This window comes from Trachemys scripta, chromosome 7 (genome assembly GCF_013100865.1).
Source record: "Trachemys scripta elegans isolate TJP31775 chromosome 7, CAS_Tse_1.0, whole genome shotgun sequence".
Lineage (NCBI taxonomy): Eukaryota > Metazoa > Chordata > Testudines > Emydidae > Trachemys > Trachemys scripta.
In genome coordinates this window covers 119,113,609-119,131,615 of record NC_048304.1, presented here as the reverse complement: position 1 = coordinate 119,131,615, position 18,007 = coordinate 119,113,609, and the positions used below count along the sequence as shown (strand labels likewise).

The 18,007-nt window shown below is 45.3% G+C and overlaps 1 protein-coding gene across 3 annotated transcripts in view; it reads right to left on the bottom strand.

Annotated features, from left to right (window-relative positions):
• The window catches only part of SORCS1 (sortilin related VPS10 domain containing receptor 1), a 408,602-nt gene extending 404,366 nt beyond the window's left edge, over positions 1–4,236 (bottom strand). For 2 of the 3 annotated variants that reach the window (XM_034776634.1, XM_034776636.1), the window contains exon 1: positions 3,145–4,235. In XM_034776634.1, the coding sequence (XP_034632525.1) occupies positions 3,145–3,807 (663 nt within the window). In that variant the 5' untranslated portion in view covers positions 3,808–4,235. Of the gene's footprint in view, positions 1–3,144 lie in introns of all 3 variants that reach the window. The other variant, XM_034776637.1, reaches the window with a different exon arrangement.
• Between the last annotated feature and the right edge of the window lie 13,771 nt (positions 4,237–18,007).

The following is an 18,007-nucleotide window of genomic DNA, read 5'->3' as shown; positions in this document are numbered from 1 at the left end:
AGCATTAAAGTTTGCTATATTTCCAGGAATCCTAGATTTCCATGTGTCTCGTTCAAAATCATCTCTGACAGCAAGACAAACCCCATCTATACTGGAGTTTGACTGAAAGCTTTTGGAGGAAGGCTTTGCAGAGAAATCTCACCAGGGCCCAATCCTCCAGTTCCAACTGAGGCCAATGGAAAGACCCATTGACTTCAATTGGAGAAATGGACCAGGTCCTTAGAGGACACAGTGAACAGTACAAATACAGATCAATAATGTGCCAAATTAGCCCCTGATGTAAAACTACTGACTTCAGTGGAGTTACACCATGGATGAATTTGGTCATTTTTATTTGTATTCATAGAATATCAGGGTTGGAAGGGACCTCAGGAAGTCATTTAGTCCAAGCCGCTGCTCAAAGCAGGACCAATCCCCAGACAGATTTTTGCCCCAGATCCCTAAATGGCCCCCTCAAGGATTGAACTCACAACCCTGGGTTTAGCAGACCAATGCTCAAACCACTGAGCTATCCCTATTGTGGTAGTCCCTAAGAAGAGCTCTAGTAATGGATCAGGACTCCATTGTGCCATGTACTGTCAGCCTCTATCTATCCCAAAAGGCTTACCCTCTTGTGCCTTTATTCCCTTCAAATAAACAGCCCCATCTGTTCTTGAAATCAAAGCATATATGTGGGTCCTTTCTCCGGCCTCAAACTGAATAAAGTATTTGTTTGGTACATGTTTTACCTGGTTGTAATAGTGTCCTAAGTAGAAGAGCCAACTACTGAAACTTACTCCAAACACACTGAATTAATCTGGGGTCAGCAGTAATGGATGCTATTTACTGTAGCAGCTTTATGGCAACACGGTTACATTTATTATAAAATCTTTCATCTAAGGGGATCCCATAGCGCTTTCCCAATAGACGAACGACACACACGACAGTCAGCACTGAAGTGTAGCCGTGTCTGGGTGAAGCGTGACGGCTCTGTGACAGCAGCACTTGCCCAACTGTTCAGAAGAAAACATGAAGAATTCTACTGCATCCCACTAAAACTGCAGTAGGACAAATAATTACCCAAATGGGAATCTGGCCAGGACAATAGGGGTTAACAGCCACTTTTGCAAACAAATGTCCACACAGAAAGGATCATACTGTATCTTTCATTCAAAAGACTGCACACCACACAACATAGTGCCCAAAAGCACCAGGGTGGGACACTGGTTCTGTACTGCTCTAGGAAGAAGGGTGCTACCTATTGAATTAGCATCACCAATCAGGTTTGACCTAATGATCTCCCAACCAATTACGGTTGGGGCCCAATGTTATTCTACTTATGTGAGATTGGAGGGGATCATAGCACCGGATGGGTTGCCATCTTCCTGTACAACAGAAGCAAGGTGTCCGCATGACCCTGTCTGACAGACAGTTGTTTGGGAAGAATGTAACTAATTAGCCAAAGCACTTCTCCACCCCATCCCAAAACATGTCCTTCGGTTATAAAGCCGGAAGGGACGCTTGTAGTCATCTAGTCTCACCTCCTGTAAACCAAAACTATCATACAGTAAATTGTTTCATGTTGTTTTACAATTCGTGTCCGAGTAATGGACCGAAATATCTTTTTTTTTTAAAATGTAAAGACTAAATATCTAATTCCATGTATCACAAGCCCAGAATGCTTGATGGCTTTTTTAGCATCACAAGCCCTGGCTCAACAAATGAATCCCTTTAAAAAGGTGACAAACTCAATCAGTTTTAGAAGACTGGAGATCAAACTAGAAGATTAATCTTAGTAGTACCTGGGAGAGATCCAATAGTTAAGGTGGGTGGAAAGGTCCTGAAAACCTAGATGGTGAGAATTTCTGCTTCAATGATTTGATTAAAAAGTTCCCGATAAGACTATAAAATATTGGTCCAGTCAATGAAGGCTGAATCATGTACAAGTGCTTATGACATCTACATTAATACTAAATGGGCTCATGACGATTTACCTTAATACCAAAAGGAATTCATAATGATGACGCCATTATTTTAAAATGATACCAGAAGCTGAAGATAAACACATACATATTCATGAAACAGACAGAAATTGTATTCCAGAGCAGCATCAGAGCTGAAAACACCTTGGAACCTCTTAGCCCGAGTCACTGATCTCCTTGATAAATAAGAAAAGCATGTCCCTACTATGACTGCATCTCATCTTCACTCTTATTAACATTCTCTCTGCTTCTTTTAAGTGAAAAGCCACAGAACTTTGAACGTTTAATTACCCAGAGATGTCCACACTTCTGCCTTAGCAGGACTAGATTTAAAAAACACAAGAAAGCAAAACAACGACTGTTCTCAGGGATCTAAGATCCCAGCTCCGGTTCACGTTTAGCCAAGGCTCAGAGGGAGCAGAGCTCAAGGTAACTTGATAAAAACTTCCGCACTGTGTGCCATGAATGCTCCTTTAGTCACCTACTCTTTGTTGTGGCTATTCACAAGGAAGAGATCTGGGTTCTTACTTGTAGATACAAGAACTGTCTCTTTTAACGCCACCGGGACAAATTAAACAAGCACCGCTTTGTTCCTCTGCTGGAACCCTTGTTCTGCTGCGCGCACATCAAGTTTGGGTTTGATTTATTTCCTTCGGCATCTGTCCGCCCCTAGGGAGCGGATGTCACAGACTGGACTGCAGACCTGACCTAGTGTAGGGAAAGGGGAGGCAAGGACCGAAGGCAACTCCGACTCTGCAATGTCACTTGCATCTTCGCTCACCCGCTGTTGCTCACGACCCGAGAGTACGCGTCGCATGCAAGCCGGGAAGAGTTTGGAGATTTGATGCCTACCACGGATTGCTCCACGTACAACGAGGATACTGCTCTCTCCTGTCCAGTCACACCCCTGCCCTCTCTCCAAACCTCCCGGTGGGCTCACCCAGTTAAGAGCAAGGAGAATGCAACGCGGGTGGCTGGTGGGGGAGAAAACTTTTGCTGCAGCAGAAAGGCACTGGGAGCCCTTTCGCCCGGCTGCAAGCTGCCCAGTGACACCCGATGCGAATGGCCAGAGACCAGCCCGATCCACCCGCCCAGCCCCACTTTCTGCACGTGGCCCAAGCCCCGGCGCCGCAGCGCCCCGCGTCTGCATCCCGCCCCCCGCCGCGGCGCCGGGTCTACTCACGCTGCTGTTGTGGCCCGACCAGTGCACCATGGCTTGGTTGTGCGCCGAGTCCCCGGTCAGCGCGAAGGTGCTGCTGGTCAGTTTCAGCTCCTCCAGCCTGAAGCGGGTGGCTTTGCCCTGCGGCTGCTCGGGGGAGGCTGCCGCCGCCTCCCTGCCCTGCTGGTCCCGCTCCGCCGGGACCCCCCTGGCTCTCCTCCGCTCCGCCTGGCTCCGTCTCAGCCGGCTGCCGCGGGGCGCACGCCCCGCCGGGGTCCGCTCTTCGCCTCGCCGGCCAGGCAGGGCGGGCGCAGTCCCGCGGGGGGGAGCTCGGGGCAAGCCGGGGCGCGCTGGGGATGCGCTGGAGTCGGGCTGGCCGGTAGGTTTCTCCTGGCTGGGAGCAGCCGGGGAGGTCACTTTCCCCGCAGCCGCCGGGAACCGCCTCGCCTCTTCCCCGCGGCCCGGCCACCCGGACATGAATAATAATCCCCGCTGCGGCCGAGGCGGCTTCCCCGGGGCCAGGCAGGCGCGGCAGGTTATCTCGGCCCCGCTGGTGCCAAAGGTGCAGAGGAATTGGACAAGCCAGGTCCCGGCGAGCAGAGCCACCCGCCAGCCCGCTGGAGACCGGCCCGTAACTTTTCCCATGGCTGCGGCTGCCGGCGAGAGGCTGGGAGAGAGACACCACATTCACCCGGAGCAGAGGGAAGACGGCACCAACTCCATGCAAGTTTCAGGCAGGGCTGGATTCGCTGCAGGCTGGGGAAGGAGAAAAACGGCTGTCTTCTCTCTCTCTCGTTTCTTATCCCCCCCCGCCAACCCAACCTAACCCCCCAGGGCTGGCTGGGCTGATCAGGCTTTTGGATGGAAGGAAAAGCCACAACCACCCGGGGGGAGGAGCTGGATTGAAGTCAGAGCGAGAGCACCCCGGCTGGTGATTTCCTCCGCTTGTGCAATCAGTCACCAATCGCCTCTCCCGGCTCGCGTTCGCCCCAGCAGCTCCGCTGGGATGCTCGGTAGGTTTACAGCGGCGGATGAGCTGTTCCTCGCCAACACACGCACACAGCGCTAGGCACTCGCCTTAACTTTTATAGCCTCCCCCCTACACACATACACGATCTCTGCCTTTGCTCCCGCCCACACGCCTGGCTTTCCCATGATCGTATGCCACCTCCCCAGACCTGCGTCCTGTTGAAAGTTCCGACTCTCCCCGCAACTCCTCTGAAAATACAGAAGCGCAAACATGTCCCCCGGGGAATGAAGGAACAAACATCTCCCCCCCCCCCCCCCTAACCCTCCTGGTTCTTTTTTTCCTAAAAGGGATTGAGCATCTAATTTGCAACACCTGCCTCTTCTCCCAGTCTGATGAGGGGGTAACTTCAGGAGAGTTCGTTACCCCAGTCACAGCAGGGTGAGTAGAGAAGCAGCCCCACCGCCTTTAAAGGACATGGGGTGCATTTGCATAGAGTGAAGTCATGGGTCCCTTCCTCTATGGGTCCCTCCAATTCGCTCTGAATTGAGATAAATCACTCAGGCATTGCAAAGATTTGTTCAGATTAATACTGTCAGGAAAAGGCACATGATTTGGGAAATGAAATGACAACGGAGGAGGAGATTCCCACCAGTGATTTCGTGGAAACCAGAGATAGCCCTGTGGTCTAAGCTATCTGGCCGTGAGCTCTAAATAATCAAGTTCTCAGGGAGGGGTCTCTTTCTTTCCCCTCGTCTCTCTCTCTCTCCCTGGTTTTTCTGCAGTTTTCATCATCACTTGCCACAACGTTACTTACTGAGGTTATTTTTACCTTCCCTTTTAACAATTCCTTGTTAACACTTATTCCCTACTTCACTCATGTATTAGTAAATATATTACACACCCACATTCTCCATTTAGGTATGTGTCTGGGCACAGGTACAGACATAGGGATTCTCTAAGCTTGTTGAGAAGTGCATAAATTAAGTTTACTCCAGTAAACAATTCCTATCTGTTTATTCTCCCTTTTCCCGGTTTCATTTTAAAGGGAGTTTGTTTATTTTTAAGTATCTCGTTCTTGTGGAGAAGGAGTGTTGTAGTGTATTTCAATAAGACATTTTCAGTTACATGCACTTATTTCAGAAATCTAACTCAAATGTTTGCTGCTTGGAAGCCTTGGGAATTTTGCAAGTGGTCGCACTAAAGTAAGACTTGGATTAATAGAGGTTTGGCATGACTCTCTGTGATACTTAAACAATGATGAATTGTCTGCAATCTAACCAGCAGACCCCAGCTAAATCTACTGTAAATCAATTAACTTTATACCGGCTTGCATTTCTCCTAAATAAATGGTTACTATTAAGCACATATGCTGGCAGTAATAATTAATTCAGTGCATTTATACAGCTCCTTCCAGCTGTTGATCTCAAAGCACTTAAAAGTTGGTTAATCATAGAATAATCAGGGATGGAAGGGACCTCAAGAGGTCATTTCCCCTGTTGTACAAATAGAGAAACTGAGGCATGGAATGCTAAATCATTTGCCCAAGGTCATACAGCAGGCCTGCAGCAGAGTCAGGGTTGGAACCCATGCTGTTCAGTCTTTCAGATCACAGCTGTTCTGATGGTTCCCTGGTTGTGTAACAAGATCCAAGGGGAAAAGTCTCCTAAGTAGTGGTGGGAGGGCTTAGTAGTTGTATAGAGAGCTGTGCAGAGATCGGTATTTCCTCTGGTAATTAGGACAGTTCAAGAGGGATTTCTCCAAAGATGACTCTAGCCTGCAGTGGAAATGTCAGTGCAACCCCCATGAGGAGGATTAGTTTATGCTAAACAGGAAGAAAAAAGAAAAAGAGGCAATAAATAAGCTCCATGTAGTTAGATATTTACCTTATGATGGTTGGCGAATAGTATTTGTGCAATCTAGATTAAAAGTCTTGAAAACAATTTATGAGAAAAGACAGGCTTTGTTTAGGCTGGAGAAGAGAAGACTGAGGGGGGACATGATAACAGTTTTCAAGTACATAAAAGATTGTTACTAGGAGGAGAAAGAAAAATTGTTCTCCTTAACCTCTGAGGATAAGACAAGAAGCAAAGGGCTTAAAGTGCAGCAAGAGAGGTTTAGGTTGGACATTAGGAAAAACTTCCTAACGGTCAGGGTAGTTAAGCCCTGGAATAAATTGCCAAGAGAGCTGTGGGATCTCCATCATTGGAGGTTTTTTAAGAACAGGTTAGACAAACGCCTGTCAGAGAGAGTCCCATTCTCACCTAGTCCCTTTATTGCAGAGCTTGTATGATGATCCTCTGCCTGGGCCATCAATGGGCTCTGAACCCAGACTCTTGAGCATAAAAAGAACCTTCTACTGCATGAGCTAAGGAGTAGCTCTCCAAGTTGGTAGCTATAGTAGGCTCTTATCCTGTTAGGCAGACCAGTCACTATAGGGGGATAAAGATGTGCACTCAGCCCAGGTGGATTACACTTAGGAGCACCCGGGGAGTGATTGTGTAGAGAAAGGATTCCCAGGCATGCTGCTCTCCAAAAGCCGTGCTTTAAAAATGGAATCAGCAGCACTCATGAAAACCATCATGTGCCATGGGCTCCCAAATACTACCTGGTTTGACAACACACAAGGTGTACCATGGGAGCAGCACTTATAAGATTGTATCACTTATCCAACTCCACTCCTGCTGTTGGAATGTCGTGCAGCTTCCATCAGGGGTGGCAGGATATAACTGGGTCAATAGTTTGCTCTTTCATTTCACACAACTGTGGCTAACATTCGCAGGACTCGTGGAGCTGGGCTGATCCCTTTGCTGCGACAGGCGGCATCGGAGCTGAAGGTGGTGATTCTACTACAAGAGTGAACGCAAAACAAGTACCCCATTGCCCCCTTGTCTCTGCTTCTGGCTAAGAACACTTAGGGAGACCCGGCCAACTTAAGGAGATCTCCTTCTAGTGCTGTACTGCCAGAGAGGAATTGGTGGTAGCAGCAGGGGCAAGCTACAGGGTGGGGTATTGTGGTGACGACACAGGAAAGGAAACAGAACGCCAGGTCTGTGGTAGCTAGAGAGCTTTACAAGCCTCTTGCAAAAAGCCTCCCAGGAAAACTTTTCCTGGGGTTTTTATTTCTCTCCTTACTTTGTTTACAACTCTTCTTAGTGGTTACATTCTTGCGCATAGAAAAGCCAGGCAGTATACATGCACATAAGATAACGAACCCATCTCTTGAGCGCGTGAACACCAGCTGCGAGGGTACAATCAAATCAGCCAAATAAGTTTCCCAAACACAAATGCTGGATTGAAGGTCACTCCTGCCTCGTAGCCATGGGAGCAGTTTGCCGCGCCTGTGGACTGGCGATTCGGGAGCTATGCATCTCTACAGGGTATTCGCTCAGGCTGCCTGCAGCGTTCCTGGGTTCAGAAGTCCCCCCTACTCCACAACACCTCGAACTCAGAGGCTCATTGTGAAAATGTGGGGCTAAACTGCTTGTGATGTTTGGATTATCACAGTCCGGCCTGCTAGGGCCCCAGTCTAAACTGAATTGCATGAGCGGAACCCTGCTTTATTTGAGTGCTGGGGTCCAACTGCAGAGTTCTCAGCACGGGACTAGGGTGTAGGATAATGAACTAACCTGACCATGCCTAGACCATGCCAGCAGCAAGTTCCCTTTTCAGACTTGTAAAATAACTCTTCCACAGAGGATCTAAGTCATAATTTTAACATTTGCAAGTCACAATTTAGGAAATAGTGGTTTGGGGGGGGGGTTGATTTGGCTTCTTTTAGAAAAAAAAAAGTTTTCAATCCTAGTTATGAACAGATTTTTCCATTCTCTAAATAAAACAGGCAATAATTATTATAGATCAAAACAACCATTTTCAAGAGCTTTTTATTCTATTAAGCAAAGGGAAATGTAGCCACCCCAATTGTTTTTCCAGAGGATTAATATGTACACAAGTATTATCCAGATCAGGTCCCATGACTTCAGGTAGGATTAAGACATTGGGGACACAAGAATGTTAAATTCCCGTTTCAAATCAATCTACAACTGGTATCTCCTTGCCACTGGATTTAATTTACCTACTTCCAAAAAGGTGATTGCAGTTTTTAAACTATTAACTTTAATAACACATCCAAAATTAATTTACATGAAAACTCCCTTGCTATTCCAAATAATCAAAGCCAACGTCAGTGGCTTTCCAAAAATAATCTGCACTGATTTTAACACTGGCTTCCTCTAGCCTGAAAATGTATGAAGTAGCTTTAGTTCCTCTAAATATTAACAGCAAGGGCTTTCTGTTCTTTTACCCCCTATCCCCTCCACAGTCTGATGGAAAGGCTGGGGTTTAAGATAATCTCAAAACAATGTAGAAGTGTTGATTTGTAATTCAACTTTACTTTGCTAAGACCTCAAATACAGAGAGGTGCAATTTAGCATCAGATGGCAGGTAAAGCTTGAGATTTGGGTGTTAGGTGCATTAAATAAAAGTCCTTGCTTATAGGGCCAGATAAGTGCTCCACATCCACCATTGGTGCTCGGTGTTTAAGAGCACTCAACTTCCATTTAATAGTGCCCATCATCCAGCAGGACTCACTGAGAACTATGGGAAGTGCTGGCCACTTTATGCAGGTGCCTAAAAGGGAACTGTTGGGTTTAAAGCTCTACTGAAATTCTAGTCCGTGCTGTCTCTGCTGATTCACCTTCACATCTGAATTCAAAGTGCTTTTTCTCACCAGTCCCTCAGAGCTCACATTTCTTTCCTCTTTGATCCCTGTCTCTCCTCTCACCCTCACAACTGCTGAGTCTTCATCATGCCTACATTAAAGCTCCTAGGATTCTGCCTTTACGCACACTGCCCCATTACCGGTCACTTCTGCTCATCCATTCCACCGTGGCACATCCCTTGTCCATACAATTTCACTCCCAAATCTCCTCCCATGACTGGTTAGTGTACCCGGTTGACTTGAGAGTCTCCCAGTTGAAATTCATGGTTAACAATTTCCCTTTAGAGTTGTTGGCAATCTAGGAAACTTTGAAAATCACCTTGAACATGTGGTATTTGTGTTGCAGCAGTGTCTAGAGCACATTGTGCCAGGCATTCCAAATACACATAGTAAGACATCCCTGACACAAGCCACTTACAATCTAAACCAGGGGTAGGCAACCTATGGCACACGTGCCAAAGGCGGCACACTAGCTGATTTTTAGTGGCACTCACACTGCCTGGGTCCTGGCCAGCGGTCCGGGGGGCTCTGCATTTTAATTTTAAATGAAGCTTCTTAAATATTTTAAAAACCTTATTTACTTTACATACAATAGTTTAGTTATATAGTATAGACATATCGAAAGAGACCTTCTAAAAATGTTAAAATGTATTACTGGCACGAAAAGCCTTAAATTAGAGTGAATAAATGAAGACTTGGCACACCACTTCTGAAAGGTTGCCAACCCCTGATCTAAACAAACAAGACAGATAAAAGGTAGGAGGAAACAGAAGCACAGAGTGAAGAACGGATTTGTCTATGGTCATATAGCAGGCTAGGGGCAGATGTGGGACTGAGACACAGCTCCCCTTAGGGCACTGGCCTTGGACTATCTACTATACCATGGCATCTCCTAGTATTGGCTTCCTTTGCAGGTGTTCAAATGCCCCCTGTTTTTCTCCCATGCTTTCTCCAAAGGTTTATTCGTTGTTATGGACTTTGCCTGCTGGAAAGCCGACTTCCCACATAGCTCGTCTCTCTGCTGCATGGCCCATGCACAAACTCATTCTTAGTTTTGTTTACATGGATAAGAACTATTATTTTCAGCCAACCCAATTCCTTCAGCAGTTGCTTGGTGCTCTCCAGCAAGGTTTTGCCTCTGTCTGCATTGTGTTTCTTTCCATTCTAGACCCCACTGCCTTTCCCATCTCTTAAAAGGGCAATGGGGACTGTATCCTTATTGCCTTCAACAGGCAGCATCAAGTTTTTCCTTCCATTACAACCTTGCAAATCTGCATTTTGAAACATGCAAGTCAAAAGTAGGTGATAGCTTTCTGTGAATACTAAATATCATTCAAGCCACTTTCTGTAGTCAGACTACTTGAGTACTGTAAATCTTCCAAAGAGCCTAAGATGCATACATTTATCTCTATTTTATTTTAATCCCCCCACCTTTTTTTCCCCAGAGATCACTGAATTTTAGTCATCCTTGAAAAAGTAGCCTGACTTATCAGCTCTGGGTTTATTTGTATTGACAAGACAATAAAAATTCTTGTCTATCACTGTCACCTTTAGCTCTTCACTTGACTCTGGAAGAATTTAATAGAGGCAAGAGAATAATGATGAAGAAAAAAAGATTAAAATTTAATGGTCTGTGAACGCTATTTGCAGTTTGTCATCGTTACAGAGGCTATTTTTTTCTCCCCTGTGTTTTCCATTGAAATTCTCACTGCCCGGAATGGACACCAACTAAAGGTTCTAGGTGCAAAATAAAGTTTTGACTAGAGAGAAAGAGCAAAAGCTTTTCATTCTCATGACGGGAGAGGGGAAGATAAGAGAGAAACGCACCTGAGGCTGATTGAAGACATGAGCCTGCTCTTGCTGAAGGTTCTTTATTCCTGGACCAGACTAATAGATGGACAACCATTTTGCACGGTGAGAAAGATTAATCCTAAAATAACCTGTTTTACTCTGCTGCGGTATTCTAAGTAGCAGGATGAAAGGGGCAGGGAGGAAGGCTGCTTTCGAGCCCAAGCACTACTGGCTTGATAGCTTTATTTTACTCCCAGTAATATTTCCGGTCCCCTTGTATTCATGATGAGGTGGAAAGTTTGGGGTCATCTTGACATTCTTTCGTGAATCCATTTTTTACCATGTTACCCCAAAGTCTTCATTTAATGCATGAGACCTATTAAGTGAAACTGACTAGAAGCTGGTAAGATATGCAGGCAAAATGCAAACAAATAGCACAAAGGGTGAAAGGAACTTAGAACTAATGTAGTTATCCCAAATGCAAACCTTTATATCACCCCAAGCTACCATCCTCTCCCCACACACTGTATAGATAGGGTGAAATCTTGGCCCCACTGAAGTCAGTGGAAGAACTCCAATTGATTTCATTGGGGCCAGGATTTCACCAATAATCTCCTTTTAAATGTATACATACTACACAGGATAATTCCAGTTACCCAAATTACTTTTATCCAAACATCCTAGTTATCCAAATCCATAGCATGCCCCCCCCATGTGAAATTGCAACTCAAAATAGCACTCCGTTTATCTGAATAGCTGGTCATCCAAAACTTTTGGATGTCCCATCCCCCACCCTGGCCATTCACATGAACATAGGGTGACCAGATGTCCCGATTTTGTAGGGACAGTCCCAATTTTGGGGTCTTTTTCTTATATAGGCGCCTATTACCCCCCACCCCTGTCCGAATTTTTCACACTTGCTGTCTGGTCACCCTATGTGAACAGAATGTACTGTAAATATGCCAGGTGACATTTGAAGTCCCCTTTAAACCTACGATTCTAATATATTAAACTTAGGAGATCATTTGGATACAGTTTCATTACATTTAAAATAATGTGGTTTGTGCTTTTCTTGTACCCAGATTTCACTCCACAAATTTTGTCAATATCCAAACTAACTTTCTTTAATGCTCTCCTAAAAGTTGTACAGCTACCGGACAAATAACATTTTACCCCCTGAATTTGTAAATGCTTATTCAAGTCCAAATCCAAGTGTAGGCTTTCTCTACACTTGAAAATTGAATTCTATTCAAACGTGTGTTAACTCGCAGGATGTTAAACAAGATTTGCACTTGGGTGCACTTAGTTCAAAGTCAGTTTTTAACTCCTGTGAGTTAACACAACTCCTAAAGATCATGTTTCAAGATTACCTAATCTTCCCAGTTTGGACAAAAGCTTGAATCTCAGCTCATTTATGGCCTATTGACTTCAATGGGCTTTGGATCAGGTCCTTCCAAAACATAAGGCAGCATAACCAGCCGTGAACCCCCACACTCTCCCCACCATTGACAGTGTTATCTGGAGCTACAGCAGTTGCAGTTCCCCATGTCTACGTACAGAGAAGAACGCAGGATCTCATATACCACCGGTCGGTAACTCACAGCAAATGCTGACTTCTTTATAGCAACCACTGCATTATACCTTATCTCCGGTGTGTCTCCTTTCATCATAGGAAGAGCTGCAGTCCAGATTCAAACTCTGAGCAGTCAGTCAGTTAGCTCAGTTCAATTTATATGCCTCCTTTCTCTCCAGGAAGATTTCCTTATCAGAATTTCAAATCCTCACCAGTTATTCTTCAGAAAAATATTGACACGCACGGGTCATTCTACCTCCCCTTAACATCTGTGTGGCTGAATTCTTAGCACGAACAAGCTATCATACTTTCTTATCTAATTTGTTCCTTTGCAGCTTCCAAGAAGAAGCAAAAAAATAAAATGGAGCGGAGAGATCATACCTTTTTTTACCAGGTAGGTCATATCTCTGCACAACTTTTTTTGCCCTTTATTATAGTACACTCTTTACAATGGAGCAACCAGCATAATTATTGTGATTGGTGGGTGGTCAACAAACTTAATTAGGTCTGGTGGGGATTTGAACAGGATGGTGAGATACTACGTTACTAGAATTATTGCCTGTTTGCCATGGAGTCCTCTGTAAAAATATGACGCCATTTGCTTGTATTCTCAATTTTTGTACCATCTTTTCTTTCCTTTCCTCCCTCATCTGGCTTCTTTGGGCTGGAGAGTCTGCAGTGACATCTGCTTATGGAGGCATCATTGCAAAGCTGTCACTGTTGCTATGAGCCTGGCAACATAGCGCCAAACCGGACTATTGATCCACCGGCCTGTGCCAATTCAAAAACATGCCATGAGGTTTATTCCTTTTCCTTTATGGGACAGTGGCTCTGGAAGCCGCTGCTGGTCTGGAGCGCTCAGGAAACGCGGAAGGGGGAAGGAATGCAGCTTTGACATCTCGCCTACTGATTCTGAGGTTTTAAGTGGGATGGTGGAGTTGTCGAGAGCCACATTCATTCACCAAAGAGTCCTGTTATAGACTAACAGACATAGTGGAGAATGAGCTTTCGTGGGTGAATATCCACTTCGTCAGATGCAGCTCATGCTCCAATATGTCCATTAGTCTATAAGGTGCCACAGGACTCTTTGCTGCTTTTACAGATCCAGACTAACACGGCTCCCCCTCGGATACTTGACATTCATTCACGTGTTCAAAAACACCCCCATAATGGATTCCCCCTGAAAAAGGGGGGGGAGGGAGGAAGGCATATTGATTTTCTAAAAGGATGGAATGCTGTTATTTTCCAATTAATGCTCCACATTAGAGAGCAATCCGGCTGGAAAGGAACAGTGAAGCAGGCTGAAAAGCTGCTCTCTGCACTTTTTTCTTCAGTGATTTGCTTTCCTTGACTTCGTTTAAAAACCCACCACAACTATTCAGGCCAGATCCTCAGCTGGCATAAATTGCTCTGGCATTAGCATCAATGGGGCTATGCAGGCTTGTACCAGCTAGGGATCTAGCCTATCAGGCTTCAGCAAAAAGTGCAGTCTAGTGAGGACTGGTTTACTGTCAGACCAATTATGATAATGCCATCTAGCTCTTATATGCACTTTTCATTAGAAACTCTCAATGCATTTTATGATGGAGGTCAGGATAATGACCTGCCTTTTTACAGATAGGGAAACAGGCACAGAGAGAAGAGGAGACTTGGCCAAGGTCACCCTGCAGGCTAGTGGCATAGCTTGGAAGTAAACCCAGGGCTCCTGAGTTCGAGTTCTAGCTCTGTGTGCTATCCACTAGGCTATCCTTATATGCTGCCTTTTATCCCAGCTCCCAAAGCACTTTAGAAGGGTGGGTAAGCATTATTAACCTGCGAAGGAAACTGAGTCACGGATGTGGTGAAGGGACTTGCTATCTAAGGTGAGTGGCAGAGTCAAACAGAACTGCCAGTACTTTAGGGGTGATATGAGCAGCGAGGGTTGGGGGCCTGATGGATCCGCATCCTTGGATCTCTAGGGAGCAGCCACCCGCCACATGGTATGGGAGGGGAGTCCAGGGAAGACATGAGCCATGGAGGATACAGCAGCCCTGACAGGCTGTGGGGTCGTGTGTGGCAGAGAAATCCTTCTCCGCTGAACCCTGCAGAACACATCTGGGCACACGCAATCTACTCCAGCTCTGGGTAGGTGCCAGGAGCTGCACCACTCTTGGATAAATCTTCATTTCTCCTTAAAACATTCCATCTTTGGGGGCTCAGGCAGGGCACCCCCTCTTGTGAAAACACAGCCCAGAGGGGTGTGTTACAGCGCAAGGTACCACCTGCAAGTCCTGCTCCACGGTGGGACCCACCATGGAGAACAGCCAGAAGATTAACTGATTCAGGCCATGGCCTGGGTTCAGGGACCTCGGCTGCCCTCCCTTGGAGGATCACGGTGGAGAGCAATAGTGTACGCACAACCTCCCCTCCTGCAGTGAAGATTCACACACAGCAATCCTCTCCTTGATGCAACTTGCATGAACAGCTGGAGGGGGTGGGGAGAGAGAGGGGAAATCAAGCCTTTGATCTTTAAAGCAGCTAACAAAATAAGAGTGACCAGATTGTCTACTCAGCCTCTGCATATGGGAACAACAGACAAGAGCAAACAGTTCACCTAAGGGAGCAAGGTAAGAGCATGGTGGTAGATATCATGTTTGTTGCACTGGCCACAATGTACCACTATGTAACAGAATAATACAGCCAGAGTCTAGTTTCTGCGCTCCTAAAATCCTGTAGTACTTTTCCCAGGCTCTCTTTCTTCCACATCTGCCACTGCAGCATCGCCCTTTGGTGTTCCTGACAGCAATACAATACATGGCCAGTTCAGCATTTACAGCTGAGGATTCTAGAACAGGACAGCAAGGGGGGGGGCGGGAGAACAAGGAAATCATGTACTGTAGGACTCAACTCTGTAAAGAGAGGAACAGACAAATGAAAGCTCTGGGAGGGATATCTAGCTTTTTGGTTCCACATACAGCATGAGGAAGGCATCCCCCCCACCCGCCATTAGTATGTTTCTAATGAACTTTAGTGGTGGGGCAAAGGAGTGGATTGTCAGCCCTAGACACTGAACTCATCTATTCCCTGAACAAGTAAAGTTCTACAAGCTACATTACCCCACCAACAGACCTCAGTCCTGACCTGAAGGAACCATTTCTAGGGGTCACGAGGGCTATTCAGTCTCTATTCCCAGTAAGCCTTAGCCTTTCAGCTGAGGCTGCCATCCAGGTTGCCAAAAGTACTAAGTTGCAGCGATGGGGACATTTCTTCTCTATGCACGAGACAGTGTTTTGTGGTTGACACAGCACTGGACTGGGATTCTGGAGATCTGCCACTGACATGCATGCAGTGTGACCTCGAGTAGGTCCCTGTCCCTCTGCTTCCTTCCCACCCATTGTCTGCCTCCTCTATTAAGACTGTAATGTCTTTGGGGAAGGGGCTGTCTCTTACTGGGTGCAGCCATGAACTGGACTGGGTCCTCTAAGCTATTCTGCAATATAAATAGATAAATATTACATCTCAGACCACATAACTCATATCATGAATCACAGGAGGTGGTTGTCACATTCTGCTCAGCACAGATGAGGCACCAGGTGGAACACTGTGTCCAGTTTTGCGTGCCACACGTTAGGAAAGATGTGGACAAATTGGAGAGAGAGTTCAGAGACCAACAAAAGTGATAAAAGGTTTAGAAAACCAGACCAAGGAGGAAAGATGGGGTATGTTTAGTCAGAAAGACTGTCGGGGGGACCCAATAACAGTCTTCAAATATGTTTAGGGCTGTTATAAAGATGGGGCTCAATTGTTCTCCATCTCCACTGAAGGTTGGTCAATAAGTAATGGGCTTAAATCTGCAGCAAGAGAGATTTAGGTTCAATAGTAGGAAAAGCTTTCTAACTATAAGGAGAGTTAAGCACTGAACAGGCTTACAAGGGAGGTTGTGGAAACCCTGTGGTTGGAGGTTTTGAAGAAAAATTTAGACAAAACACCTGTTGAGAATGGGTTAGGTTTCTTGGTCCAGCCTCAGTGCGGGGTCATGGATGAGATGACCTCTCAACATCTCTTCCAGCCCTACATTTCTATGACACTACGTATGTGTGACTTGATATACAGCTATAATAGGTGATCAGAGATCTGGGCTGGATTAGAACAGGTGATATGTGACCATGCACTGCACACTTAGAAATTGACCACTTTGTGTGCCTGGAATGAGCTCTACTGTGAAAACCACTAGCAGAGCTTATTTTTCTGCCTGGGATGCTGTTTACATGTTTCTCAGAGAAGGCTGACTGAGGAAATTCCACTTTGGTAGCTTCCATGTGCATTCATTTCTGGAAATGAAGAGCACATCACTCACAGGATCAGGCTCTGATCAATTTATGGCCTTTGTATCAGAGGCACAGAATAGTGAATTGCACATCCGACAGACAAACCATGGCAAAGATATGATTGGTTGTCAAATTACTTAATCAGTGGCAATACCAGGATCAAAGGCCAAGAATCTTTGTGCTCCGACCACATAGTTGCCTAATGGAAATACATTTTAATTTTATGCAATCCAATATAAAATTTAAGTGTAGCATTCAATCTTAACTTCCACATTGCCTGACTTTTGATTCTAGCTCTGCACCATTAATGTTACAGTAACTAATCTGAGTTAGGTATGTAGATAGCCCCTTCTGCCATAGTGTTTGAGGAGCTCCACTTAGTCTTTAATGTACAACGTTCCTGTGAGGAAGAGAAGTGCTGCTAACCCTATTTCATAGATAGGCTTATGAGCCATAGAGAGATTAAGGCCCAGATCCTCCCAATGGGAGTTATGTACCTCATACCTTCGAAGACCTGTGCCTAAGTGATTTGTCCCACATCACATAGCACCTCTGTGGCAGAGCTAGGAATTGAAGCTGGGTTTTTACCACTCTAACCACTGGACCAACCTTCCCCAACAAACTGTTCTTCGTTTAATAGTCTGAGATTAGGAAAATGAATCTGAACCCTAAAATAAAACAAACAACTAGGCAGAGGTGAAGAAAACATACCAGCACCCTTTAGAGTTATGCATTTACTGAAACTGTGCCAGCTGTCTCTAAATGCTGTTTTCCATTTATTTCAATATATATGTTCTCATTTAGCAAATGTTTATTTAGCTATCGCTGCAGTTTTCCTTTCGGGGCTATACCAAGGGCCTGGGGAGAATGGCAGAAACACGAGTTTCTGCTGAGAAATGATATGCCCTGAAGTCATTCAGCATATTTGGAGTCTGGAGACAAATTTTAGGGCCTGGGTTTATTTATGGGGCCTAATAGATGCCTTGATAATTATGTGCATGGGAAGGGAAAACAAATTTTTGAGATTAAAAGCATAAAGAAGACTTGTTTGGATTAACATGATCTGAAAGCATCAATTTGATTCTTACTATATCTATAATTTACTGAACTGCAGAATAAACACACTGTACCATTCTGCTGCTGAGGGCTCCAGGCAGTAAATATTTCATTACTTTAAAGAAGTATTGCTATTAGGTATGTGGTTTAGTATTCAGCAGAATAAAGTTTAAAGTAGTCAAATAAAATTGTGTTCTCCTCTAGGACCACATTATTGCAATTGAGTGAAAAAAATATACTGCCACCTATTGGGCACTAGTGAACTGTACCAGGAACAAGTGATTTTTTGCCCCGTCAGCGAGGTGAAAATCATCCCCAACATTCTCCAAATTCATACCTGTTGCATGCATCTTTTCCCCACACATCTGCAATTAGACTGTGGAACTCATTGCCACAGGAGGTTGGTGAGGCCAAGGATAAAAAAGGAATCAGATATGTCTATGGACAAAATAAAGAATATCTGGAGTTAAAAT